Source organism: Ctenopharyngodon idella, chromosome 1 (genome assembly GCF_019924925.1).
Source record: "Ctenopharyngodon idella isolate HZGC_01 chromosome 1, HZGC01, whole genome shotgun sequence".
Lineage (NCBI taxonomy): Eukaryota > Metazoa > Chordata > Actinopteri > Cypriniformes > Xenocyprididae > Ctenopharyngodon > Ctenopharyngodon idella.
In genome coordinates, this window is record NC_067220.1 from 26,690,782 (window position 1) to 26,707,575 (window position 16,794).

At 40.9% G+C, this 16,794-nt stretch overlaps 2 protein-coding genes across 2 annotated transcripts in view; both read left to right on the top strand.

The window, feature by feature from the left end:
• The first annotated feature begins 8,613 nt into the window (after window positions 1-8,613).
• zic2b (zic family member 2 (odd-paired homolog, Drosophila) b) lies at window positions 8,614-11,438 on the top strand. The gene is made up of 3 exons (XM_051887862.1): window positions 8,614-9,805; window positions 10,283-10,446; window positions 10,555-11,438. Exons 1-3 carry the CDS (start codon window positions 8,875-8,877, stop codon window positions 10,741-10,743), a joined length of 1,284 nt encoding a protein of 427 aa, XP_051743822.1. The 5' UTR covers window positions 8,614-8,874; the 3' UTR covers window positions 10,744-11,438.
• Window positions 11,439-12,310: 872 nt separating this feature from the next.
• Window positions 12,311-16,794, top strand: part of pcca (propionyl-CoA carboxylase subunit alpha) — a 54,751-nt gene continuing 50,267 nt past the window's right edge. Inside the window, exons 1-2 of the mRNA XM_051887791.1 lie at window positions 12,311-12,447; window positions 13,535-13,606. Coding sequence (XP_051743751.1) covers window positions 12,394-12,447; window positions 13,535-13,606 — 126 coding nt within the window. The 5' untranslated portion in view covers window positions 12,311-12,393. The remainder of the gene's footprint in view (window positions 12,448-13,534; window positions 13,607-16,794) is intronic.

A 16,794-nucleotide genomic window follows, 5' to 3' on the forward strand; every position in this document is an offset into this window, starting at 1 on the left:
CATTCTCATTGCAGTATATTGCTGGTTAGGTTTGAAACCCACCACAGGGTGTCCGGTAAGAGACTAGGGCAAAGATGGTTGAAATATGGGAGTAACCAGTTTATTTGTCACCACAACAACTCAGTTATTAGTAAAAAGTTGAAGAGTCGTCTTAGTTGGGTATATTCAGTATGTGTGTGTGGTTTTTTTTGAATAGACGCACAACACCCGAACAATGAATAAAACTATATAAGATATATAACGTAAAAGTTCAGCATCCGCGTCAGCGCTCCGCCGGACTCGCTTTCAACTTTGCACTAAGCGCTATGGGCGGGATGATCGCCTGCACGTCGATCCGTGAGCGCTGATTGGCTGCTGTGCTGGATGCTGCGTGCCAATCAATCTCGGCAAAACAGAGAGAGATTTAAATCAAAAGGCATATTATTCTTATGAATATAATGGCCTTTTTAACAGCCGCCCCCAGATTCTGGGGACAGAATCTGTACAATTACAAAAAGGGCCTCTAAGTAACATATTGGTGTACAATGTTACATTACTCAGAAATGCTAGGCAATTGTACAATACGTGCTATTGGGCGTGTGTATGTCTTTTCGCCCACCTTAATATTAGCTGTCCTCACTCTGCCGTCAGCCCCAGGGAAGACTTCTGACACTCGTCCCACTGGCCAAAGTGCTCGAGGCAACTGTGGGTCGACGATCATCACTGTGGTGCCAACTTGAATGTCAGATATGTCCCCTTGCCACTTCTGACGGGTTTGCAGACCAGGAAGGTAAAACCTCAGGAAGTGTCTCCAGAAGTGGTCTGCAAGAACTTGGCTGTGGCGCCATCGCCGCCTGCTTATAAGCTCAGACTCTGGGTATACCACTGGAGGTAGAGTGGAATCTGGCCGCCCCATCAAGAGAGAGTTTGGAGTGATGGGGTCTAGATCCGCAATGTCAGAGGAAGTATAACCCAAGGGTTTTGAGTTTAGAATTCCCTCAATCTCCACTAACACCGTTTGTAGCACTTCAAAGGTTACTGACTGAGCTCCGATGGTGGCGGTCAGTGCTTGCTTGAGAGAACGTATTTCTCGCTCCCAGCAACCTCCGAAGTGAGGAGCATTTGGGGGGTTGAAACGGAATTCAATCTGTTGTCTGGCTAGATGTGCCTGAAGTTCAGGGGCAAGGGCTGCAAAGGCTTCTCTGAGTTCCCTTTCTCCTCCCTTAAAATTGGTACCCTGATCTGATATGAGTTCAAAGGGGGTTCCGCGCCTGGCTGTGAAGCGTCGGAGGGCCATGAGGAAAGAGTCAGCATCGAGGTTATGTAGAACATCAATGTACACTGCTCGAGTGGTTAAGCACTTAAAAATGATACCCCATTTCTTCTCAGTCCTCCTACCAACCTTGACAGTATAAGGGCCGAAACAGTCCATACCTGTAGAATAGAATGCAGGTCGGAATAAGCGTAGTCTGGCTGGAGGTAGGTCTGCCATTTTGGGGATCTCTGGATTCTTCCTCCATTTCTGGCACTCTACACAGCTCCGTTGAAACCGCTTAACAGCTTCCCTACCGCGGAGAATCCAGTACTTGCGTCGAAGTTCAGCAAATACTCTCTCATATCCTGGGTGGTGGAGTTTGGCATCATAACTTTTTATGATGAGCTGTGTGATTGGGTGCTTTGGATCAAGAACGATGGGGTGTACAGTGTCTTGCTCAAGGTAGGGACTGTGACGTAGGCGACCTCCAACTCGAATTAGCTGGGTCTCACTGTCAAGTTCAGGTGCCAAAGCTTTTAAGCGACTGTTATGAGAGAGAATTTTACCAGCCCTTAACTGTTCAAGGTCTAAGGGGAAAGACTCTTGTTGGGATTGTTGTAGAAGAGTGACTTCAGCATCTCTGTAGGCACTAGCTGTCAGGCTGCAGGTGGCCGCCCCGTGAGAAGCCTTGGACTCTATCAACTCTTGGAAAGTCTTATGACGATCAGGGTTAAGGACTGATGTGCTGGTCGTGAAGTATGCAAGTGTGCACAAACCTGTTTTGCGCAGCTCATCTCCATTTACCTCCACAGGAGGTGGTGTTTCAGGCCACGAACTGGGAGAGCCTTTTAAGAATGATGGTCCCTGATACCAGTGGCTGTCTGGACCAAGCTCATTCAATGTTCGTCCCCGCGTGATGTCATCAGCCGGGTTACTGGAGGATGGCACAAATCTCCATGTGTGCTGATCCGTGAGATCTTGGATCTCTGCCACTCGGGTGCCGACAAAGACCTTAAATCTACAAGACTCAGACTTGAGCCAGGTAAGGACGGTGGTTGAGTCAGTCCACAAAGTGATGTGATGAATGGGCAAGGTTAACTCAGAACTTACAACTTTGGCCAGTTGAGCACCAGTTAGCGCAGCGCAGAGTTCTAGGCGGGGTATGGACTGCTGTTTTTTGGGAGCTACTTTTGATCTGGCTGTAAGGAAAGAGACCTCCACATCCCCCTGCTGGTCTTCTGTCCTTAAATAAGCAACTGAACCATATGCCCGTTCAGAGGCATCACAAAAGATGTGGATGTCTTGCTGACTTGTTTCTTTGTCTTTGGCCGGACCAGTGTAGGATCTTGGGAAGGCAATGTGCGAAAGAGATGGTAACTCTGCCTCCCACTCTGTCCAAGTTTGCAATAGATCAGGGGGAAGGTTTGGATCATCCCAGTCCCTTTTTTTGTCCCACAAGCGTTGGACTATGAGCTTTGCCCTGGTGGTGTATGGAATGAGGTAGCCCAGGGGATCATATTGACTGGCCAGTGTTCTGTAGATGTTACGCATAGTGATCTCAGTACTCTCTGTGGGACGATACCTATAGGAAATGGTGTCTGTTTGATGGTTCCAAAGCAGTCCCAGAGCAGATTCTTGCGTATCTGTCTTGCCATGAGAAATCCAGAGCTCGGCACTGGCCGATTTCAACTCTGAGGGCAGGTGTTTTATGGTTGATGGCTGATTACTAGACCACTGTCTCAATTCGAAACCACCATCTGCCAGTAAGGTCCTGAGTTTGTCGACGAAGCTTTTAGCTTCTTCCGTCGTAGTGAAGCTTTGCAGGCAATTGTCGACATAAAAGGACTTCAAGACTGAATGCCTGACATCTTCTTCAGGTTTGCTGTGATCAAGGACATGCTTTTGAAGGGCGTACACTGCACAACAGGGACTGCAGGTGGTTCCAAAGGGAAGGACCTGCCACTCAAAAACATTAGGTTGTTCCTGTACCTTGAGATCTCGCCAGAGAAAACGCAGCAGTGGTCTGTCCTCTGGGAGCAACCTGACCTGGTGGAACATCCCACGTATGTCACTGCTGACTGCAATGGAGTGTTCCCGGAATCGGAGCAGAACAGCTAGTAGAGACGGTCCCAGTACTGGCCCTGGGAGCAACAGCTCGTTGAGGTTTTGGCCCTGATAATTGAAGGAGCAATTAAAAACTACTCTGTTTTTCCCATTGTGGTGGACAATATGGTGTGGGATATACCATGAGTAAGCAGAGTCCTGTTCAGCATGCTGATCCAGCTTAACAGCATAGCCTGCTTGGTCCAGTTTGTGGATTTCTGCTGAGTAAGCAACTGCTTGTTCTGGATTTTTAACCAGTCGCCTCTCTGTAGCTCTCAGCTGTGAGATCACTGCCTCTTTGGGAGCTTTCAGCTGTGGCATATTTTTGACCCGCAACAGAGGAGTGGCATATCTCTTTACCCCATCTACTTCAACCCTGACCGTCTTGGCATCAAGGAGCTCGATTGCCTCACGGTCTTGTTTGGATCTGGTGCTGGTCTTCTCATTGCGCCAGGGTAGCGCATCCATCTGCCATAGTCTTTCAACATGCTTAAAGAGATCTGTCTCAGGAGATGAAGTTGAGGTAAAGAAACAGTGTTGTTCGTTGGTTTCCCACTGGAGATGCTGCACAGGCCCCTGCAATGTCCATCCAAGCCGCGTCTTAACAGCAGCCGGCCCCCCTGAAGGTCCAAGGCGGACCGGTTCCACTGGAGTAATCAGATGGGGGTAGTCTGAACCAATGAGGAGCACAGGACGCACAGTCTCTAGGTGTCGTAGTGGAAGACCCCTCAGGTGTTGATATTTCTCCCTTAAAGCTTTGACTGGATGTGTATGTTCAGCCAGGCTTAGCTGCTGGGCTGTAAATGCACCTTTAATGTGAAACACCTTCTTGGGCTGTGACAGGGGAGAGATAGAGAATGACACCGCTGCACCACTGAGGACTTGGAGCTCCTGTCTGACTGTGCGGAGCGGTAGGTCTTCTGGTTTACCTTTGAGGCCAAGCTGTTGAGCAGCACTGTGAAGAAGGATGGTTCTTTCTGACCCGTCATCTTGGATAGCATAGGCAGTCATGTGGTGTTTTCCATTCCTGAGTATTACTTTACTTATCTTCAGCAGGACTTTTCGGCTGGCAGGAGGCTTACGAATGAGAAGAATCTCGTTCATGGTATTAAGAAGACAGGAGTTGGTTGCAGGAGTGGAAGCAGGTTCAATTGGCACAGTCTGTGAGCTCTTAGCACTTTTCACTGTAATGTCGTGAAGAACTAGCAGATGTCGACCGTTACACTGCTTACAGCGCATTTTCAGACTGCATTCCGTTGCTTGATGGCTCCTGCCACAGCGCCAACACCGATTGTTCTCCTTGACCCAGTTACGCTTCTGATCTGTAGTGAGTTGCTTGAAATTTGAGCAGTTATTCAAAGAGTGCTTATTTTGTTCGCAGTAGGGGCAGTAGGGTTTTGGAACAGTTTTCGCAGTAGGAGCTGAGGTACTCGTGTCAAGCAGGGCTTTCTCAGTGTTCAGCAGAATGTTTGCATTCTTGTTAAAGGATTTGTGGTCTTTGGTTACCTCTCTGGTCCGTGCAGTGGGCCCTCTACGTTGGCTGGTAACAAATCTTGACGTGTCCTCCTGTACTTGGATTTCATACTCCAACCATTCAGAAAGATCCAGAAGTGTTGGAATTGGAACACGGTGTGGATGTGCAAACCGGCGAAAACTTGACCTAAGATCATGTGGTAATTTCCCCAATAATCTAGAGACATGGGAGCCACACTGCAGTTCAAAGGTGCCCTTCTTTCCGAGCTGCCCCAGCATGCCAACGAGCGACCGAACTTTAAGTGCAAACAGTCTGAATGCTTTTATGTCCCCGCTGCTGATATTTGGGCCATCCATAAGTTCTGCTATTCGTTGTAATGCAAGCTGGTGTGGCTGACCATACTGCTGGTCCAGCGCAGCCATCGTTCTTGTGAAGGGGTATTGAGAATGGCTGTACGAATCAGCGATGAGTAACGCTTCTTCTAGCTTGAGATGGTCTGTAAGAATCTGAAATTTATACCTCTCCGTGGCACTAGCAGGGAGTGTGTTCTCTAAGGCGATCTTCAACCGTGAAAACTCTCTCGGGTTTGGATGTACAAAGTCTGGTATGGTGGGAGTAGGGCCTCTGTACATTGACTCTGGCTCAAACTGAGGCACTTGACTTGGTGAACTATGGGGCATTTTGTGGCGCCAGGCAGAATCATAAGGTGAGGAGGTTTCATACTCCCGCTGGTATGAGGGATAATAATCACGGTCATGGTGGTAGCATTCTTCATTTGGGGCCCCCCAACTGGGTGGCTGGGCACTTGGAATGTCATAGGGGGAGTACATTTTGTCTCTGGGAGCAGCCACCAAAGCTGGGGATTGTTCTTGACTTGAAGAACTGTCTCGCCTGAAGCGCGGTGCTGGTACTGGCCTGAAGCTTCTCTCCGCAGACTGCACGTGCTTAACATGGCGTGGTGCAGGAATAGGTTTGCAAGGATGAGGTTGACGGGCAGGAATAGCAGATGGATGGGGCTGAGGTTGTTGTTGATCAACCTGAATTTGTAGCTGCTGCATTTGACGCTTAAGCTGTGAGAGCTCTTGAGAAAACTGCTGATTTGTCTGCTGCAATGCATCTCTTTCCTGTTGCATCATCTGTACAGTGTGACGCATGTTTTCATTTGCATGGCGGAGATTCCTGTTTCGTTGCTGAAGTATGGCATTCTCAGACCTGCCTGGGTCTGTGTCGGACCACTCTTCTGAACTGTGAGGCTCATCACCTGGAATCGGCGGAAGACTGAATGCCATTGCACCCTCCTCTTGGTCTTCACCTTCTGACAGGTTGGAGGGTATCTGAGTGTGTGGTGACATGGGTTCTGGATACAACGTAGGCAGGGCAAAGCCAGTGAGATCATAATCCTCATATCGGGCGGGAAGGGCAGTCTTCCTTCTGACGCGCCCAGTTGGCTCATCTACTGCATGTGTTGACATCTTATAAGCCTGCAGCAAGTCTCAATCCGGCTCGAAGGACCATGAAAAAATGAGTTAGCTGTTGGTAGCACATTCTCATTGCAGTATATTGCTGGTTAGGTTTGAAACCCACCACAGGGTGTCCGGTAAGAGACTAGGGCAAAGATGGTTGAAATATGGGAGTAACCAGTTTATTTGTCACCACAACAACTCAGTTATTAGTAAAAAGTTGAAGAGTCGTCTTAGTTGGGTATATTCAGTATGTGTGTGTGGTTTTTTTTGAATAGACGCACAACACCCGAACAATGAATAAAACTATATAAGATATATAACGTAAAAGTTCAGCATCCGCGTCAGCGCTCCGCCGGACTCGCTTTCAACTTTGCACTAAGCGCTATGGGCGGGATGATCGCCTGCACGTCGATCCGTGAGCGCTGATTGGCTGCTGTGCTGGATGCTGCGTGCCAATCAATCTCGGCAAAACAGAGAGAGATTTAAATCAAAAGGCATATTATTCTTATGAATATAATGGCCTTTTTAACAGAATCAATTTCCAATTCATTTACAGGTCAGTTGGTAAGACCGTTTGTTGGCTGACATTTAAACTTTATCTTACAGGAGTCCACTGCATATTGAGAAACATGACAGGAAATATAGGCTGCGTTTGTCTTGACCATTTGCCTTTTCTTAATAAAATTCAAGTCTAGACGAATTACGAGCAAAACAAAACATTTTAAATTCTGAGTGTCTTTTTTATTATGTGAGCCTCAGATATTGTAATCGACTAGTGGAGTGAATGTTTTTGAAATATGCATGAAGTTGTTGTGTGCTCTTCAGAAAAGGTGAAAAGGGTCAGTTGTTCCATTTCAACCTCTTGACACTGTTGATTTTATACTCATGGCATAGCGGCGTCTCTTCGTCTGTGTATGTCACCAATTCAAGTCTCGCCACGTAAATATGTGTCTAAAGGTTAGATATCCTCTGAAGAGGAGCAACTCATTCACAATGGAGAGACTTCCCATCTCACCGCCGTTGTCAGGACAACCCGAGCGGTATCCGTCCCCATAATAAGTTTCAGTTCAAAGCCGGTGACTTACCTCTTTACAACACTCTCATGTCCTCCCTCTTCCTTCTCTTTGACTGCTCATTCTGAGACTTAAGGCTTGAGCCCTTGTCCAAATAAGCTATAGACAAAAGTGTTGGTTTTCGGGGACGCTGGATAGAAGGAGAGTGTGTTTTCCTATTAACTTTGGACTAGATTCTGTCAGAAATGATGCAAATACAACACATTGAGGTCGACTAGCTCTTAAAATATGCTAGTTTAACATCAAGAATCAAATGTCATTATACATCGAATTCTTATTGACACTGCGCCGGATTCGAATGAATGAAAATAATTAATTTGTAACACATAGGCTAATTTGTAATAAGTGTTACTATAGTAAAATAGTAGGCCTGCATAATTAATCATTTATTTTTCACACGGCTGATTTTAAAATATGTTTATTCATTGCAAAACAAAACAACAAAAAGGTACATTGTGAGTAATTAACTTAAATTGCACATAAGTCTTTACTCTGGAGACTAAAATGGTTGAGACGTTTTCATTAGATTTTTTTATATAATGATAACCCTTTCAATCAGCCAAAATCTATCGTTTTATGCAGTTGTGCATTTTGGAGATTACCGATCAAAATACAAAAACGAGGACAAGTCAGCACTGACATGGCGCAGTTCTCCATAACGCAATGGCGCGCACTCCAAAAATACGCACCCCTGACATAAACATTAAAACCACTGATGTGCTGTAAATGAGACACTAGTTTAAAATAAAATGTTTAATTTGGGCTCACAAAAGAAACTTCCACTCAGGAAAATATCACCACTCGGCTGTTTCACACGGTTGTGTAGAGAAGTGAGCGATTTATGGAATCTGTTTAGGCTAGTCAATGAAAATTTTTGACTGAAGTAAATAAGAGAGACCTGCAAATTTATGTTATAGATTGCTAAACCAATGTTTTTAACACATTTACTGAATTCAAACCAAGTGTCGACATAAAATACTATTGTACTACAATGTTTTGTATTTCATTGATTTTTCCCCTCTCACATCAAGCGTTGACTCTCCTCTCTTACTAAACGCATAAAACTGGGCGGAGCACCAAGAACCGTCAGCCCTGATTACTCACGGTGAGTAAACGTGTGATTGGTCGAGTGAACAGGATTTGGGAGTTACACAGACCAATGAGATTCTTAGATTTGGGAAACGGGGTTACTGTCGTGAGGGGGCGTGGGGTGCCCTGGAGAGACCCCAGAGATAAGCGCAGTCAGGAGCGCAAAAACACTCAGTTGGATACACGACGCACAGAGAACCTGCGCAACCGCTATTAGTTCCACTTTGGCGCACTGATTGTACCGATGTACACATTTTGTAAAATTTTAGAGCTTTTCCATCGTACCAAAATGATTTATTTGATTTCACTCTAACTTAATCACGTGGGATGAGTTTTAATTAACCTTGTTACAGGCAAGTAACAGACACTCAGTTTGTTCATAGCCTACTTTTTTCTTGTGTAGTCTCTTTACGCATCCTTTAATCAAAAATCGTGGTGATGTTACTGGACGCCGGCCACCAGATCTCTGGTTTAGGAGTTGGCACGTTCACAAGGCATCACTCGGCTGTGAGCGAGACGCAGGACAGAGATATGAGTTTCATGGAATCGGCGCACATGGGCGCGTTCAAACTGAACCACCCCGATTTGTCCCCGGGCCAGAACGCAGCTTTTGCGCCCCAAGCAACCAGCTATTCCGCAGCCGCTCTTGGAGCGCATGCGGCGGCGCACGCTGCCTCGTACGCCAGCTCCACTTTCAACTCCACCAGGGAGTTCCTCTTGCGCAGCCGAGGCTTTGGGGATTCGAATCCGGGCAGCGGACAACACCCCATCTTCAGCTCCACAGCAGGGCCTCTCCATCACTCTCACCCAGAAGGTCAGGGTCACCTACTTTTCCCCGGAATTCATGAGCAGCACGGGTCCCATCACGGCTCTCCAAACATCCTGAACGGACGCCTTGGATTACCCGGTGAGGTCTTCGGGCGAACGGAGCAGTACCACCAAGTGCCCAATGCGCGGGCCGATCCTTACAGTCAGTATGGCCTAAATATGAGTATGAACATGGCGCACCATCCCGGCGCTTTCTTCCGCTACATGCGACAACAATGCATCAAACAAGAGCTCATTTGTAAATGGATCGACCCGGAGCAGCTTGGTGACCCAAAAAAATGCTGCAGCAAAACTTTCAGCACTATGCACGAGCTGGTCACGCATGTGTCCACGGAGCATGTCGGCGGTCCCGAACAGTGTAACCACGTCTGCTTTTGGGAGGACTGTCCAAGGGAGAGCAAGCCCTTCAAGGCAAAATACAAACTGGTGAATCACATCAGAGTGCACACGGGAGAGAAACCCTTCGCGTGCCCCTTCCCGGGATGTGGCAAGGTGTTCGCGCGTTCAGAGAATTTGAAAATACACAAACGGACACACACAGGTGATTAGCTAGCTATTTAGTAAAGTTCTTTTAAATATTACTTTAGGTTTTATTATGCAGTACTTGAAATGTTTACATTTCATTTCGTTTGACATTTCACTTGGTTGTATTGCTGAATAAGCTACTCTAAATGGCATTATTGACCTCAGTAATACAAAAAACAACACATCGTCTAGGTTTGTTATCCTGGTGTCAGCAGCTGTTAAACTTAAGAAATCCTAAAGTGATGTTTTATTATTTAAGGCTGATGCTTTTGTAAGTGTGAATTGCTGTTTAATTTGAATGCGTAGGGTAAATTTGTATGAGGTATATTACGCCATCATTCCTTTTGCAGCATCAAAGTCAGCCTACTTTTTCAGAGAGTAGTTGTAGAAGCAGCATTCATTGATTCTGCGTGCTATAGTTTTTAACCAGGGTATAAAACTTATATCTAAACAAAATAATTAAAAAAAAAAAAAAAAAAACCTTCTCTTTCAGGAGAAAAACCGTTCCTGTGTGAATTCGACGGCTGCGACAGACGTTTCGCCAACAGCAGTGACCGGAAGAAGCACATGCACGTTCACACGTCTGACAAGCCATATCTGTGCAAACTGTGCGACAAGTCGTACACACATCCCAGCTCTTTAAGGAAACACATGAAGGTGAGAATTTATTCCGTCTGACAGCTATTTACCAATTCATTAACCTTCATTGCCTTGCATATCAGCGTTTAGACAGAAATAACTAACTCTGTTTGATGATTTTTGTAGGTTCACGAGGATCAAAGTCCGGTAGTCGACTCCTCTCCTGCTGGAAGCTCCGGGTACGAGTCCTCCACTCCCTCAAGTTTGATCTCTCCGTGCTCGGAGACACACAGCACCATGTCGCCCGATTCAGCTGCACTGAACAGCAGCGGGCACAGCAGCTTAACGTCTAATTTTAGCGAGTGGTACGTTTAAGGACCAAAACGAACATATAAAAGAAAATATTATTTGTAAATAGTAGCCTAAATGAGGGTTTATGTTCTCAGCATGTCTAAGATTCAGTGTTGCACTGTGACTGAAGTAAGCCGAAAAGTATTATGTGACTAAAATGAAGGCTGTTTTTATATGAAGAATAAAATGTACTTTGGTAATTTGTTTGCGAAAGAAGGATGTATTTTTTGACTGTAATGTCAATTGTTTTACAGTAAAGTCGTGTCAAGTTACCATGTATGAATTCAGTATTCCTGTCATGTAGATTAGAGCTATTTGACCTTACATGATTGTCTTACCATAAAAGTATTAACGGGGATCCTAAGTGCCAAAGTCAAATGTAGTGCGTTAAAATGGATACAATTTGTGAATGTATTTTATTGTAAGAATTATTTCCATGTAGGATATGTTACAGATGTCTGGAAATCATCCACTTCGAGTTAGAGTAATTTTGTTAACCTCTTGTTCTTAAATTATGGTTATACTACTTGATAAAAATACAAAATATTTATGAAAAACTCCTCGATTAAAATGTGTACAGAATTGTTACCTTTAAAGTGTTTGTACATTGTTATTCAGTTTTAAGATGTAAATTCTTGTGATAACAAATGCCAAACGGTAAAATGAAGGAAAATATATAAAGGCAATAAAATGAAACTAAAAATAAAACAAGTCTCATTCGTTTATTTAAAATTTCTAAGTACGATTTTAATTCATAATGACATTTTGTGTTTATATTTGACTTTTTCACATCATGTTAGACATCACGTGCACAAAAGGTCTGGAAATTTTCTCCCTGGTGTAAAATGTATTTATTTAAATAATAGTAATTATTAGGCTATTTATTTTCTATTATTTTTATTATTATATTTAATTAATATGTTATTAATATTTAATAAATAGGCTATTAAACCAAGAAAATACAAACAGGGAGCTGTATGACTGCCTGCATGCACGTTTAAATTTCCATTTAAAATATACAGAAACTCTAGAAGCTTTAGAATAAAGAAGATGTTGTGTCCCGAAGAAGACATAGGACAGGTTACAAAATTTATCTGAATAAATAGCCCATGTATCTGAGTGTGACGTAGGTAGGGCCTAGGTAGGCTAGAATGGAAATCAGGGTTAAACGGTTATTTTCACCATCCTTTGCAAGCTAGTTTTCTGGATGTAGGCTACTTTCAGGGAAGAATGTCTGAATACAAAACAAGGAAATAATTAGTAAGGATAATTGTAGCTACCTACTGGATAATTTTATCTCTTGAATAAAAAAAAAATAAAAAAAAATTGAGAAACAAAATTTAATACAAAAACACATTTAAAACAATCCAACCAAAAAAAAAAAAAAAAAAAAAAGACTGACATCTATTTTAATGAAATATTAACAATCTTTAATGCATAATCATACTTTAGCGATTCGTGCAGATACAATAGAATAGATTTAGCCTCCAAGGTCACGGTTTTCATCAGCAACCTGTCGTTCAACTTCCAATTGTTGTCTCACCCTGCCTTGGAACACATTTCGGTTTGTGACACATCTGAGCACATCTGATTGGTCGAGAGGGCAAACACCCTCGAATTCTGTCTGTTACGTCGTAAGAGCGCGCCGCTCTGGTCTCAGCAGCTCCGGCTATCATGGCGACTTACAGAAGCACTGCAGGCTTTCAAAGAGTTTTGCATGCTGTTAAGGTGAGCGTTTGATATCTGAAATCGCTGCGTGTAGGAGAACATTTCATATAACGAATCTGATGATTTATCAGAATTATGTATAAAGCATTGCAACGTTATCTGACTAAGCGCTCTGGCTTGTCTTAGAGATCAGCAACAATGTTCACTTAACTTGTCATGATAAACGGACAGTTTCATTGATTGGTAACTGAAACGTTTTATTTATAAAACATCACCTGCTCCTTAAAAGAACATGATCATTATTGTCGTTGCAGAAAGAAAAAACCAAATGTCTTTAAATCGCTAATGACTGTGAACTCATGTCAATGTCAAAATGATTCATCTGTGCCTAATGTATAGGGAAAGTTCTTGTGATTGACGCTCACAACTAATGATAACTTTTTAAGCAGCTTGTATGTTTGATTGCATCTAATTTCCACCTTTATCAGTGACAGTCAAAGCACAATATGAATCTCTCTGGTGTAGGCAACTGTAAATCACAAACCTTGTTTCTCTCCAAACAATTGTCACTGTGAGCCAGTAGTAGGAAATTTATAAGTTTCATTCAGACCTATGAATAGCATTTAAACAATTTTATTATGGATTTTACAAAAAAATATATTTATGCATTTCTATGTTTTGCTGGTGACGTCTTTAATGTTTCATTATTGTAACTGAAAACACAGTGTTAGCGGTCATAAAACATTTATGTACTTGTTATTAATGAACTTCAATAAGCCAGAGGTGACCAAACCTTTTACTATGAAGGGCCAGAAATCAAACTTGATTGAGAGCTGGTTGTGGGCGGAAAGTAAATGCTGTATTATATCAAACTATATCATAATGCAATATAAAATGTAATATCTATCTATCTATCTATCTATATATATAATTCACTCAAATTCACTTACATTGTCTACATTTCAAAAAAAAAAAAAAAAAAAAAAAAAAAAAAAAAAAAAAAATTAAAACAAGTGATACATTAGAAATTAGGATAACCTTCAGTGGCATTTTATTTTTGTGATATGGCATGACACCTTTGGGTTTGGGCATCTCTGGAATAAACGGTTCCATTCATTGCTGACAGCACCGTCTCTCTGTCTTTTAGCATGTCTGTCTTAAGCAGAGGTGCGGTGTTATTATCTGCCGATACTCTACGGTGAATGACCCAAATGAGAAGGTAAGTCAGATAGAAGAAGTGTTTTGTATTCATGGATGCTTCTCATTTTTTTAACTGTGCATCCTTGTTTCCTTTCCTCACATCCTTGCATGTGCACATTGTGCTGTTTTTACAGTCCTATACAGTTGTTGCTTGACAGACTGTTTAAAAGATTCCCAGTCAAACACTGAAGGTGCACGGGTCACGTCAGTCATTTATGTCAATTGACATGGTGTTGATGACAGCCTGGAGGAGTGAGGGAACCATATCTACACATAGATAACATAGTAGCAGTGATCAAAGCTGGTCCATGAAACACTCTGCAAATCTGCATTAGTTATTCACATGTATGAATATTCATAATTAACTTAATGGGAATTTACGGGAATTAATTGGACATTTTGGGAAATTTATATAAATTTATAATATTTATATAAAATGTATCATATACAAACATAAATATAAACATTTTGTTTGGTCATAACATAAAATAAGTTATTTTTTGCATTCATTTCATTCTAATTTCTTAAATACATAAAATAAATATATTTTTATTGCAGCAATTGTTATGTGTTATTTATTTCAGTGTCACATGATCCTTCAGAAATCATTCTAATATGCTGATTTGATACTCAGTTATTGTTAGAAACAGTTGTGCTGCTTAATATTTTTTTGGAACCTGTAATACTTTTTTCAGGATTCATTGATGAATAAAAAGTAAAAAAGAACAGCATTTATTCAAAATAGAAATCTTTTCTAACAATATCACTTTAATATCACTTTTTATCAATTTCACACATCCTTGCTGAATAAAAGTATTAATTTCTTTCAAAAAAAGAAAGAAAAAAAAAATTACTGACTACCCATCGGTAGTGTATATTGTTACAAAAAATTTCTATTTTAAATAAATGCTGTTCTTTAAATTTTTATTCATCAAAGAATCCTGAAAAAAAGTATCAGGTTATAAAAAAAATATTAAGCAGCACAACTGTTTCCAACGATGATAATTAAGTATCAAATTAGCATATTAGAATGACTTCTGAAGGATCATGTGACACTGAAGACTGTAGTAATGATGCTGAAAATTCAGCTTTGCATCACAGGAATAAATTATATTTTAACGTATATTAAAATAGAAAACCATTATTTTAAATTGTGGTTCTATTTCACAATATTACAGTTTTTTTCTGTATTTATGATCAAATGTGCATGTTATGGACTGGGGGAATGCACAGTGCATGCAGGGGGTGTGGCCTCAATAGCTCTGCAGTAAGTAGTGTGCTGTGTGAATGTGATTGAGGAATGTGCAGGGTAAAAATTTAACTGAAATTGCATTAAATCTGGTTGTTTTAATCAAAATTATGCTGCAAGATGTTTTTTTTTTTACATTTAAGTACCCTGTTATAGGCTAACCTGTAATTTTGCAAATTCCCTGTTTATTCCCGTTAATTCCCATAAAAAAAAAGGTTTCCAGCTTTGAAAGTTCCCGGAATTTTGCAGCCCTAGTTAGAATTAGGGTTTGGTGTAGGGTTAGTTGCATGTAATTATGCATAATTTGTAGTTATTTCAATAGTAACTACATGTAACATTTGTAACAAGGACACCGTACAATAAAGTGTTACCCCTAATTTTCACAGCATTTAGTTTATCATTAATGTTAGATATTTCTTCATATGTAAATAAAAATGAATATTGGTTAAAGCTCTTGTAAATGTTATTAATCTTCAGAGAACCCTACTAGGCTATAGATATCTATGGTTGTCACATGGAGTTTGTGTTTTGTTAGTTTTGTTTTCATCTCATTTGTTGTCATCTCATTTGTTGTCATGGTTTTAGGTTGTCCTCCTCTGGTTGCTATAGTTACTGATTTGGTTTCCCTCATCAATTATGTGATTTAATTTCAAATTACAGTATAAAAACATATTTCATTATCTAAAGTAATGTTTGTATAATAAATTACAAAAATTTGTTTTACCTTTTATAATACTCATGCTGCCTCATGATCAATCAAAGTTCATCACAAGGAGCTTTTCCACAAGCTAAGGTACATACATTTATATTGAAGGTGCTCGGGTTCATACACAAATACAAAACACCTTGATGGTAATGTGCATGACACTAAAATAATGCACAAAACATTCATTTATCAAGGTAAGATGTAACATAAAACCCTAATGCACATATCCGATTAAAAAAAAAAAAAAAAATATAAAAAGAAAGTTATTTCAGTGAAAAACCATTAAATGTGAGCAGTCAGAAAGAGAATCCTGGGAATGTCAATTTACAGTTTTGGACTGTATGATTTCTTCCAAAATACTTCCAAAATACTGTACTGATAGTATTTTACTGTAAAAATTACATGAAATATCCTATTAGATCTATTAGAAAGTTTTCACCATATAGAGTAAGGGAATTTACTGTTAACCAATTAACGGGTTTTACTATAACGTTTTTACAGTTTTTTTTTTTTTCCCGTTATGTAGTGTTTTCGATGAAAACCCTAGTAAGAAAAAACCTATACCAAAATCTATTTAAAATACATTTATTTCATACTAAGTATACTTCAAATCCAGTAATATATTTGACACTTAAGACTTACTGATAAATAAAATAAAATTAGAATTAAACATTATTTGGAGTATTTCTTTATTGCACAAAGCACATTTCTTAATTTTATGCCTACAAAATGTGTTTTAATATCACTATTAATAAGGATTGTATGATCTTTTTTTAATATCAGTCTTTAAATGCAAGATATTTAAAGTGTACCTAAAGTATACTTGCAATAGTTCCACTTTAGCACAATCAAAAATACTTACGTATATCTTTAGTTGGACTTCAGCACTACTTCTGCACAATTAAAGGGTTAGTTCACCCAAAAATGAAATTTCTGTCATTAATTACTCACCCTCCTGTTGTTCCAAACCCGCAAGACCTTCCTTCATCTTCTGAACACAAATCCAAGATATTTTGATGAAATCCGAGTTTTTTTTTATCCCCCAACGAAAGCAACGAAATTACCACATTCAAGGTCCAGAGAAGTAGTAAAGACATCGTTAAAATAGTCCACGTGACTACAGCGGTTTAACCTTAATGTTATGAAGCGCCGAGAATACTTTTTGTGCGCAAAAACAAAACCATAAAAACAACTTTATTCAACAATTTTTCCTCTTCCGTGTCAGTCTCCTACGCAGTTGACGAAGAGCAGA

What these genes read in the sequence shown, in the direction of transcription:
- zic2b (XM_051887862.1), top strand. Translation starts at nt 8,875, where the DNA reads ATGTTACTGGACGCCGGCCACCAGATCTCTGGTTTAGGAGTTGGCACG. An exon ending in ACACAAACGGACACACACAG is followed by an intron (nt 9,806 to 10,282) that starts GTGATTAGCTAG and finishes CTTCTCTTTCAG; the next exon opens with GAGAAAAACCGTTCCTGTGT. An exon ending in CTTTAAGGAAACACATGAAG is followed by an intron (nt 10,447 to 10,554) that starts GTGAGAATTTAT and finishes TGATTTTTGTAG; the next exon opens with GTTCACGAGGATCAAAGTCC.